Source organism: Musa acuminata, chromosome BXJ3-8 (assembly GCF_036884655.1).
Source record: "Musa acuminata AAA Group cultivar baxijiao chromosome BXJ3-8, Cavendish_Baxijiao_AAA, whole genome shotgun sequence".
Taxonomy (NCBI): domain Eukaryota; kingdom Viridiplantae; phylum Streptophyta; class Magnoliopsida; order Zingiberales; family Musaceae; genus Musa; species Musa acuminata.
Window position 1 is genome coordinate 20,416,113 of NC_088356.1, and position 11,482 is coordinate 20,427,594.

At 35.8% G+C, this 11,482-nt stretch overlaps 1 protein-coding gene across 2 annotated transcripts; it reads right to left on the reverse strand.

Annotated features, from left to right (window-relative positions):
- Window positions 1-419: 419 nt before the first annotated feature.
- LOC135644694 (uncharacterized) lies at window positions 420-11,261 on the reverse strand. Of its 2 annotated transcripts, none has more exons than XM_065162515.1 (12): window positions 10,986-11,261; window positions 7,458-8,877; window positions 6,591-6,701; window positions 6,470-6,502; window positions 5,132-5,312; window positions 4,867-5,048; window positions 4,274-4,410; window positions 4,100-4,195; window positions 2,722-2,791; window positions 2,509-2,583; window positions 2,357-2,402; window positions 420-661 (listed from the first exon to the last, which is right to left on the reverse strand). In XM_065162515.1, the coding sequence occupies exons 2-12, from the start codon at window positions 8,856-8,858 to the stop codon at window positions 600-602; spliced, it is 2,394 nt and encodes a 797-aa protein (XP_065018587.1). In that variant the 5' UTR covers window positions 8,859-8,877; window positions 10,986-11,261; the 3' UTR covers window positions 420-599. The 2 variants fall into 2 exon arrangements, with proteins under 2 accessions (XP_065018587.1, XP_065018588.1); XM_065162516.1 differs by having other exon boundaries at window positions 7,458-8,892; window positions 10,986-11,116.
- Between the last annotated feature and the right edge of the window lie 221 nt (window positions 11,262-11,482).

Below are 11,482 nucleotides of genomic sequence, written 5' to 3' on the forward strand. Positions count from 1 at the left end.
ATACATACATATGTATATATACATACATATATATATATATATACATACATATATATATATATATACATACATATATATATATATTCGACGATGCCAACAATATGAGGTTTGCTACGTGGATCCTAAGTTGATTGCTGCATGGATTCATTAGAAATATAATGATGTACGAAAAATTGCAACACAACATCACCCAATTGCGAGCAAATCGAAGGAACACTCGGATGCAATAAAGATAGAGATAAGAAGAATGTTCGACATACAACATTAGCAACCGTCCTTTATCAGCCATTGCAGCATTATTGCCCATGTATCATGGATGTTACCAATGATAACCAAAAAATTAGGATGCAAAGCCGATTTACTTGCTCATCAACAATGGCTTTTGATAGCAAAACTAGGCAGCTGGATAACCAATATAGTTGACAAGGAAGGGTTTTTTTTACTAGCAAAGATCATGAATTCACAAAATCATGATGAATGTGCATTCTGATGCAGTCACCAAAGAAGACACCCAGAATTTCATGTCGGTCATTGGTTTTTAATCACCTGGAGCAAATTCACAGTAGGGAGAGGAGAAAGAATCTTTCAACTCTGTCGCTTTATATGTACAAAGGTTTTGAAAAGCTTTTCCTGTGCATGCTCATGAACTTCGCTATAAATTCTGCAACAAAGTTAACTGTCATACTTGTGTCATGTATCAAAGACCAGACTACATTGAAAAATAGAATAAATGGACAGCCAAAGAGAATAAAAATAATCAGCAGTGGAATTTAGCTTGTTTCCACTGTCAAATAAATTTTTTTTTTTAAGTCTCATTTAGAATCATAGGGATGGGTATGGATTGACCGAATCTCATTCAAACTGCTAGGTCTAATCAAAGGGCCTCTAGATCCCAATCAAATTAAAATTACTCTCCACCATAATTACAAAACCCAAACCGCACCCTCAATTGGTCTGGTTAACTAATTAGATTTAATTTTTATTTACATAAAAAGACATTTGTGCTTTAATCTCTATTTCAAGCACAGTTAATAAAACCTGAACGGTTCGCTACTTAGACGGTTGACACTTCAGATTAAAATGCCCATAATTTTTATATATTTAAATTCTCATGGAAATTTAAGTATTTCTCATTTTAAGTTTGAATGAAAAGACGGTTCAATTATATTTGTTATTCTATCATCTTATCAGGTGTCTACTTCGGCCTTACATTATTCATATATTTTATATTTAAAGGGGTAAATTCCCTAGAAAAATATTAATTTTGATTTTTTCCTACACAGAATGTTGTCTTCATTTTTTTCCAAAAGAGCCTCTATTTTTTAACAAGGATTTTAATTTCGAATAATTACTGCTCGTACCGGGCAGTACTTAGCAATCCGCCAACAAATCAATATGAGAACCGCCCATTACCGGGCGATATCAGCTTGGCTGCGACGAGAGAAGAAGAAGCGTAGAGGGAGAAGAGGGAGAAAGCGCTAGAAGAAGAGGGAGAACCCCGACGCTTTCCGATTCGGTGCCGCCCTCCCTTGACGATCTTGATCTAAGAGGTAACGAAGAGACGACGATTTGGCTTCTTCTCCGCCGAAGGCTAGAGATGCCTGTGGCCTTCGCCGCGTTCTTCGCCGGAGGCCGAAGACGTCTGCGACCTTCGACGTCTTCGCCGAATGCCACAGATAAGAAGACCGCGTTCTTCTCCTCGTTTGATGCGACAAGGAGAAGAAAAAAGGAGGCGACGTCGTCGAGGCAACGTATGCCTCCTTTTTTAAATTTTTTTTTATATTTTATATATTGATTTTTATATTTTTAGTATATATATTTAAAATAATATATTGTTTTAAGAAATAAAATCTATGGCTTGACCAATTAATTCACCTAAGAATGGCCCGAAGGGCTTTTTTTTTAAAAGAAAATGAAAATAGGGGACTCTGCTAAAAAAACAAAAATAAAATTTAAAAATTTTCTAAGAAATTTAAAATAATATATTTTTATTTTATTTTTAAAAAAAATAATATCTACGGCTTGACCAATTAATTCGCCTAGGAAGGACTCGAATGACTCGGGACAGATGTTCGGTTTAATGTCAATAATTATGCCCTTGACTTCATCATCCAGGCCAATGAACCTCCCTATTATGTCACAAAATATCTAAGATGAGTACAATGTCAATGAAACATGTGTTGTAACCAGAGTAAATAATTCGCACAACAGTAGCTGCTAGGTCCCTAACAGATTATTTTGATAATTGAAAACTTAATTATTGCTTCAACTCAGTTTAAGTGACATTCTAGACTAAATATTTTAAAGCGGAAAATTGCATAGTAATAAAAAAAAACACAACATTTTAATGTACTACCTTCTAATTTCAGCAAGGCACTTGTTCCAACAGGCAATCTCTTATCCTGCAAAATTTGATCGTATTGATAAATCCTTATAACTTTCTCATCCATGAAATGTCGCTCTCCCCTTCTCCCGAAAGAAAAAACAATACAGTAAAGTGGAACTTACATAATATGCATGCCAATAGTACAGCCCCCTTTTTAGACGAGCTTCGATTCCCTTGAGGAACTGTTCCACAAGTTTCTGCATCGAGGATAACAACATTCAATATGACATATTTCTAGGTCAGAGTTGATATCCTATTTGTGAAACCCTCAAGGATCAAGACAATTAGAAAAAGTTTCAAGAGGCATTTATATTATGAAGGGGCAATATATTTACCTGGAGAATCAATCTTGGATGCACAAATTCCACCAGCAACTTCTGTAATTTTCCTCGTGTCGAAACTAACCTACATTGTTGATCTCACTATCATGAATAAATTCAAGATTCTGCATTATAATTTGTATACAAACAACAACCTTATGGTAACTCTGGCAAGCTCAGTTGGGAAAGAAGATCTAGCAGCATAATGCTATCAAGTATAAAGACAAGTAGCTACTTGTACTCTGAACTCGGAGAAAAGCCAGAAAACATGGTGATATCAGACAAAACATGTGAACTTTGATAGATCTACTCCAAAATATAGTTTGGTATATTTACCGAGTCTAAGCCCAACATCATTCTTCATCAACTTTCGTATATGTTCATGTATATATAACATAAACAGAAATGAAAATCATGAAGCTAGCAAATTACACCTTATTCTAGGCTTATGGTTTACAAGTCCCAGGTATTACTTGTGCATCTTCAAACATTGAAACCTAGAAACTTGAGTCTTAGTAAGGTTACTACTGATAAAGAATGAATTTATGATTAAACATCCAAGCAAACCAAAAGTAGTGAAAATCATTCGTGAAACATCCCCCAACAAAACCTATGACCCAATCTTGTCAATAATTATTTAATAAATCAAACTGTCACAACCCAATCCGATAAAACTACTGACCCAATAGCTTGGATACAACAGACATAGACCATATGACCTATAATGCTTAAATCCAAAGTATTGATGATGGTCACAGTTCATACCAGTCCAAATCCACCACCAACTCTTGATATGAGACTATTGGGTTTTGCAATCTCCTGCATGCAAAGGCTTGATGACATCATCAAGATTTAAAACAATCCATAATTATTTGCCGGTCCAAGCTATGATGTATGTCTTTCCTAATTAATGACTTGTTTATCCAAGAATATACGAGGCTCAAGGCTCCATGCTATGAGTAACTCCCTTTTGAGGTATATTCGCCATATATTGGTAGTCCAATTTTGAATACACAAGTCATTAACTACTTGGTCCAAAATACATAATTTATCATCAATAATAAGTTCAACTAGCTTTATATGCCCATCCCACATCCAACATGAAACTTATTAACGTGTCATACAAGTATTGCATGTGACACATATCCCAAGTATCCTACAAGTATTGCATGTGATATATATCAATGCAGCAAATAATTCAGAATATCTGTGTATCATAGAATTTTAGTTAGCTTGTATGCATTTGCTCTGCAGAAAATGTTAGTAAGGGATCATAAATCCAAGAAGATGAAAACAGCAGGACAAAAAGTGGATGAAATCCAATAATAAGGAATTGCAAATGAAAAGAAACCACAAAAGAACAATGAACTTTCTCACAATATTGATATTCAACCTTTTAGGTGATGGATCAGCTAAAATCTCAGCTGCAATTTCCACCAGAACCTCCTCCCAACCAATTGGTATCGGTTGTCCATCAATAAATGGATAGCTGTAATTATGTCATGCACATTAGAAAGGATAATGATATTAAATGTAAACCCATGCTGTAAGCCCAAAATAACCATACTTGTGCACTTTGCATGCTTCAAGGGCCATAATCGCCTTCCTCAAGTTCTGCTTGCATTTAGTTGCAACTCCAGTAGCAAACTTTGCAGGCAATTCAAAACCCTCGTTCATTGCTATCTGAAATAGAACCTCCTTTATCTGAAAAATGTAGTGGAAAAATGATTTACTTTGGATCCTATATTCACTTAGTATGCAATCTTAGTGGAGACATCATAGAAGGAAAAAAGATTTTAGCATAAACTTAAAGGTTCATGTAGATTAGTGAGGCATGACTTTTAATTCGAAGAGCTTAATCCAACATAAAATTGAAGAAAATATACCATGGTAGATCCCAAAGCTTTACTATATATTGATACTGCACAAATATTTATTTCTTTTCTAATTAAGAAATCATCTCAAAAGAGTCCATCATAATATGTATTATTTAACACCTATGAAATCACATATTATGGAAATAACTTATTAAATCAAGCAGGAAATTGCATGATCAAATTGATATCTCATGCTTAATTACATCAAAATAATTGAATAGTTGACCAGAACACAAATGACAGCTAACAGTCTTGCTATGCATAAGTGGATAATAGAGTTTACCTCATGAGTAACTGGGGCATCAACGTAAATAAGTTCACAACGATTCTTAATGCAGTCAAGGATATCAGCATCATCTTCACAACAGATGATGATCTTGCATGCATGAGTGTAGCATTCCATTATCCACTTTATCAAGTTCTGGACATTTTCTGTAACTTTGTTGACTTCATAAAGAACAATCACTGCATCAATTGAAGGATAAATATTATATATATCATGGGAGTTTGGAAAATCTTAAAAAAAAACTGAGTGACAATTTGTTGACCTTTAAAGTCCGTCTTGAAACTTGCATCACTAAATTCAGATGTATCCACATAATTTTCAGTTATCTCCTTGACAATAGCCATTAAAGCATGTCTAGCATTCTTTGCTAGTGACTTTAAATTAAGTTCCAGATGATAAGCACTTGAAGTTAATGGGACTACAATTTGCATTGGGCTGGATCCCTGTGGAGAGATTAGTATATCAAAAGCTTCAGTCTTTTAATTTATCCAAATGCAGGAAATTTAGAAATCAAACCAACTGCAATATGTAGTCAGCCAAAGAAATCTATGCTTGGAATATTGTGAAAGGATTATAAAAAGGATGTCAAACTATTGCCATCAGTTGCCATTGGCAAATTTGCAGAAAAATGAAGGTGCTGGGCTAAAGACTTTGATAGTCATCACTCTGAGTCCCACCTTCACCATTTATCCTTTGTAAATAAATAAATTTATGATAGATGGACTTTCGTTTAACAATCTTCTTAACCCAAAAACTGAAAAGGAGGTGATAGTTTAGCATTGGAAAAGCTTATATGGGGCCTAGAACCTGTTAATTGGAACAAGGTTTTGCAAACCATGCTCGGCACATTCTGGTCCACAGGAGAATGCAGACCCTGCCTGATTTCCACTGGTCCACTTGCAAACAGGCTGGTCCAAATTGGTGGACTGCTTGCAAATCTCCTGAACCTGATTTACAGTTGGGTCCAAGCCCAATTCCGGGCTTGGACCGAGCAGTAAACCTGATCTTTTAACTTTTATTTCTAACCCAAAAATTCTTTCTCTCTCTCTCTCTCTCTCTCTCTCTCTCAGAGTCTCAGCCGGGTCCAAGCCCACTTTCTTTCAGGCTTGGACCGAGCAGTAAGCCTTATCTTTTAGCTTTTATTCCTAACCCAAAAACTAAATCCCTCGTGCCTCTCTCTCTCTCCCCCCGACCCCCCAGTACCATGGTATGTTCCAGCATAGTGTATATCAGTACATCAGATAGGAGTGGACCTGTATTGATTCAGCCATGGATCAGAATGAGCCCAGCACATGAAATTCCATTCCTTGATTGGAACTATGGAATTTTGTGATATTAACTTGCCACTTGGACCATTTAAGCTGCTTAGAGGGATATAATTAATCACCAATTGGACAACAAATATGCGAAAAAAACCATGGAACTAACTAACTTTTTAGTAGTCAGGTCCAGAAATGCACCTCAGAAGTGTATCTAGGACTGAGAATAGATTCACTCCATTGTACAAATATTTAGAACTGCACCTCAGAAGTGCCTCTCAGTTGCCCATTCAAACCAATAAATAAGGAGAATTTTAAGTTAGGTACTAGCTCAAAGTTACCTGAACATGGTAATGTCTTAACTCATGAGAGACCTACAAATTTGATCAAGGTTAGCCATCTTGTACACTAAGAAAAGAAATTCAGAAAGGAATATCCTGAAAATTGTCACTTGCTACATACTTTTGAAGCTGAGTCACCAAATAGTTCATGTAGTAATGCCATACACAATGATTTCTTTCCAGAGCCCATAGGTCCCTTGAAGAGGATATGAGGACACTTGTTACAGGATACCTAGCAGAAGAACAAGCAGTTCACTGAATTAATCCCAGAGCCATCATGTATTTCACAATTGTATAACAAGTAACTTGTTAAATCAATTTGCATCAACATTTCGACAAGGTTGAAGCTGGTAACTAAAAATTCTGTCCATAATTAACCTAAATATCTTTCATACGTTAGTGAACAATTGATTTGATACAACTACATAGAAAATAAAATGATCAAATACATATCATATTAAAAACCACATAACAATTAGAAGCTCCATTAGACAATGACTCACAGGTGGTTCAGAAGTTACCACTAAAAGTGGCTAATGTAGAAAAGTGATAACATCCGGTATAAGAGTCAGTTTATGTATCAGACAGTAACTGATCAGAAAACAGTTGGTAGTTATGCAAAAGAGAGGCAGCACAAGAGTTGCAGAAATCACCAAATTAGTCACTAGTTACTGCTATTCTGCTCAAGACTCGAGAACCAGGTATTTATCTTGACAACAACTATCCAAAACAACAAAATCTGAAAGCAAGGCTTTAAACACCTGCCAAAACTAGTTTCGGTAATCCATTGGACTGTCCGAGTATCATTTATTATAATAACAATGAGATTGTGAGTATCAGTATCAAACTATACAGTTTTTATATCAGTACTTAATCAAAACCAGTAATTCTATATGACACATACTGATCCAAACAGTATTTAAGCACAACTTTTCTTAAAACTCTAAACTAACCAAAAACAATCGAAACATGGGATGGAGAAAATTACTAGCTCTTTAAGATGATGTGCTTGATGTTTATGACAAATGAATCCATCCAATGATTTTGGACGATGTTTATCAGCCCAAAATTGCCTCAGTTCTTCCACAACGAATGCCTTTTCAATCAAAGAAGCCTCGTCAATTGTTGTCTGTTCTGGTGGTTTTGACTTCCTGCAGGAAACTCCCTTCACACATGAAAACCATGCATCTGTTTGGTTTTTCTGTCTGATTATAGAAAACTTCATGATACCTCCATCAAGCTTTCCACTATCGTCGCTAAACTTACTGCTGCGACTACTGATTCCACCATTATTGAGCCGACTGTTAGCAGAAACAAAAATTGTATTTGTCCTACCACTACTAGAATGACAAATGGCAGAACTGGAGCTAGTATTTGTTCGTGACAAAACATTGCGAACTGAAATGCCTTGAGTTTGACCAGAACAACCAGTCCCTCTAGAGTCCTGATGAACAGTAATATTACCCTCTGAAATCACTTGTAAATTTTGGGCAAAGGATTCTGCATTATTGCCCTTATCCATAGCAAAATTCTTCTGTGGAACCAGCCGATTCTGGGAAAAGAAGATATTACCAGGGGAGATCGAGTCTGTGCTCTTCAGTTCATAAGCATCATAAGAGGGAGACTTGGATAACTTATTTCTAGAAATCATATCTCTGATATCAAGGATGGAAGAATCACTTGCATCTGCATGGTCCATTTGATTGTGAATCATGGTTTTGACTAGTGGTGAGAGGATCTGTCCTGCATTACCAACTGTAGGACCAGTGCTGACTTGCAGCTCCTCCTCCATTCGTTGTGGTTTTGGGGCAGACTTTGACCTGTTTCTACTGTAACTTGATCCACTCACCTTTGAGACTAATTCAAATTGTGAATGGACATTATTATTTCCAGACTTATGAGACTTGCTAAGTGTTCTATGGTTCCTCTCCGGGACTGGACTGTGGAGCTCACCATTTAGATTATTTGATTCCTCATGTATGATGTTGTATGAAGAAACTCGTCTGTGATTATCTGAGATCTTCAGAGGACTTGTATTTTTTCTTGAACCAGAACCCACTTCTGAAGTATTACCATCACCAGCACCTCTGACTGCTTTATAAGGAGATCTACTGTGGCTTCTAGAGCTTGGGTTGACTCTAGAAACCTTTACCAAGTCTTTGCTGTTATCTTCCTTCAAAAAACGTGTCTGATTATGATTTAAAGGAGTGACGATTCTAGCATGATCAAGAGTTGTTGGTCTGCTTGAACCCGATATCCCATCATGCCAGGGGCTTTCCTGCCATTCTGATTCTGTGTCAGATGGTTCATAGCCACTTTTGTTGCGTCCAAGTGAAATGTGATGCTGATGAGATCTATTGCGCCTTGAGGCATTATCCATCACTAACATCCGGGTAAGGAAGGCTGGTCTGCAAATTTAGAAACTTGAATAAGATAAGCACAATGTCACCCTCTGGATGGACATTATTAAATTTTAATGAAACAAGACACTAGCTCATAGTTAAAACCATGAGGATTTAGTAATTATCCAAAAATCTTCATGTGATTAGTTTGGTTTACTTATGTGACTACCCATCACCAAAAGCATATAGTAAATATCAGTCAATCCTATGAGAATAATTGTTAAATGAGGTAATGATTTATATTTGTAACCCAATGTGTTTAAAATTGACATACTAAATACAAGCGTACCTCATATAATAGACAACAATCTCTTAGATAACTAAATACACAAACACTCCAATTTTAAGTTTACCATTGCAAGTGCGTATATGGTTCTTGTTTCAACAGAATTATGCAAATAAGCAGGAGGTCAGCTTAACTTGATAATACTCGATTCCTTGAGATAAACCTTATAGACTTTCCTAAATGTTTTAGCGATGACACGCATGTGAATATTTTTAATTATTTTGTACGTAAACCACAAAGGAATGAAGATATTGGTTGTTACCAAGGAAATAATATATGAGCTCGATGCACCACAAGAAAAATATAAGTATGCAGTTTAGTAATTTCTGACATTCTATACTTTCAAGAGCAGACAGATTCCATTTGGTTTGATGTTTTGCTTTTTCTTCTTCTTCTGTGAGAAGAAGGTTTCAATTTTTTTCCTCGTCTGAGCAAAATCCTCCTCCAAAATTTTCTTTTGGTCTGTATCAAAGCCAATTATATGCTTTGTTCTTTTCTTCATCTAGCTTCCTGACATGGGTGATCAAGATACTGTTGTAACAAAAGTTAAAGTATATGAATTTGATTAAAAATAATAATAAAGTAACAATTTAAAAGATAAAGTTTAACAAAAAAAATCCTAAAGGTATGTAATCGACATATTAAGTTGAAATCTCATCTCTACATGCATGAATTGATCCAAGTTTATAACCCAATATTTAACCATATTCTCTTGTGAGCACTATTGTAAAAGAGATTTGACTTAGTCTTTTTTAGATAATGAAGTTGTAAAACGAAAATAAACGCATAAAAAAGGAGGAACAAGAGGAAAATTTTATATTCATCTCAAAATATCTAAATTGAGGCTATCTAGAACTCTATATGTAGAGCGTAAAATTCCCCAAAGTACGGTTTAAATGAGTATTACCTCAAGAAGCATACCCTTTCCTTAAGGTGGTTATTATAACTTTTCTAATTAATTATATAAAAATTTAAGTTTTTAATAAACAAAGAAATTATAAAATTATTAGAATTTTTATTAAGAACTCAAATGTTTAAGTTAATTGATTAGGCTAGTTATTATTACCACCTTAATGAAAGGATATGTTGTATGAAAACAACACCCATCAAAAATACCTTTCAGGACATTTTAGACTATAAATAGGATATAAACAACACCAATTTAGACATTCAAAGATGAATATAAATTTGTCCTCTTATTCCCCTTATACTTTTTACTCTTTAGTTTTTCTGTTTTGCATCTTGATTCGTTTAAAGAGATGAGATCAAGTCACTCTATCTATGATTATGCGAAGGATCAAATAATATTGATTGAATCTTGGGTGAAAATTATAATTAATTCCTACCCAAAGGGATAAATCTAATTTCATATTGATACTGATTATTATTATTTAAAAAATTCTTTATTTTTTTGAAGGACCAAAAAAATTCTTTTTTAAACTCTATCTTTTAATATATTATTTAAAAAATTCTTTAGTTTTCATAGTCATGTCCGTATACTTCAAAGATTTCAAACCAGCAAATCCAACTCCCACGGAAGCAGCCTCTGTGTTTGCTATCTAATATTTGAATTAGTGGAAGCCTCGAACACAGCACAGCCCCTTGTCCTTTGTAAAGGACTAATTTTACCAACATTTTTGGCCTCGATAGTAAGGTAACAGTTTTTTTTTTATCCAAATACGATAGAATAATCAGAAGTTTAGAGCCTGAACCATCAGAAGATATTAAAGTTTCCACCTTTCATCGAAGCTCTCAGCGACAAGAACTCGATAACGCAGGATTATGAAAATTTAATGAACTCAACATTGATGAAGGAAGGATAACACACCTTAGGAACTATAGTTATGGACAGAACGCCCCGCCAGCGCCAGTATGCCACATCAAGACACCCCACTCTGGAATCCGATTTCCCCGAGGAGGCGCGGAGACACGGTTGTGAGGGAGAGGGGGATACGAGAAGCGAAGAGATCTGGAAGCAGGGTTCGCGACCCATCTCGGAGAGAGGGGGGAGGAACAATATAAAAGACGTAGAAAGCATTGTCGATGAGGACGAGAAGGGGAAATAGAACCAAGGAAAAACCAAACAAGAAGAGAAGAGCCGTCGATCTCGTCCGCATCGCTCTTGTTCTGGATCAGCCGCAAGAATCCTGTCGAGGAGGCGGAGGAGGTGCCGGAGGATGCGACGAATTCTCTTGCGTCCCTTCCTGCAATCCCTAAGCCCTGTTCCTGGACAAGGTCGTGGTTGTCGTCCCGACCTCTTGCGCTGATAGTGCTGCCACTTGTCCTCTTCGAGTTACCTGAAATCTCAGCCCAATAACGATCTAG

Excerpts from the sequence above, each read along its gene's own strand:
- LOC135644694 (XM_065162515.1), bottom strand. The coding sequence starts at position 8,858 with ATGTTAGTGATGGATAATGCCTCAAGGCGCAATAGATCTCATCAGCAT. Across the intron at positions 2,584-2,721 it reads ATCCAAGATTGATTCTCCAG|AAACTTGTGGAACAGTTCCT; the intron begins GTAAATATATTG and ends TCCTCGATGCAG. Across the intron at positions 2,403-2,508 it reads ACTATTGGCATGCATATTAT|GATAAGAGATTGCCTGTTGG; the intron begins GTAAGTTCCACT and ends CAAATTTTGCAG.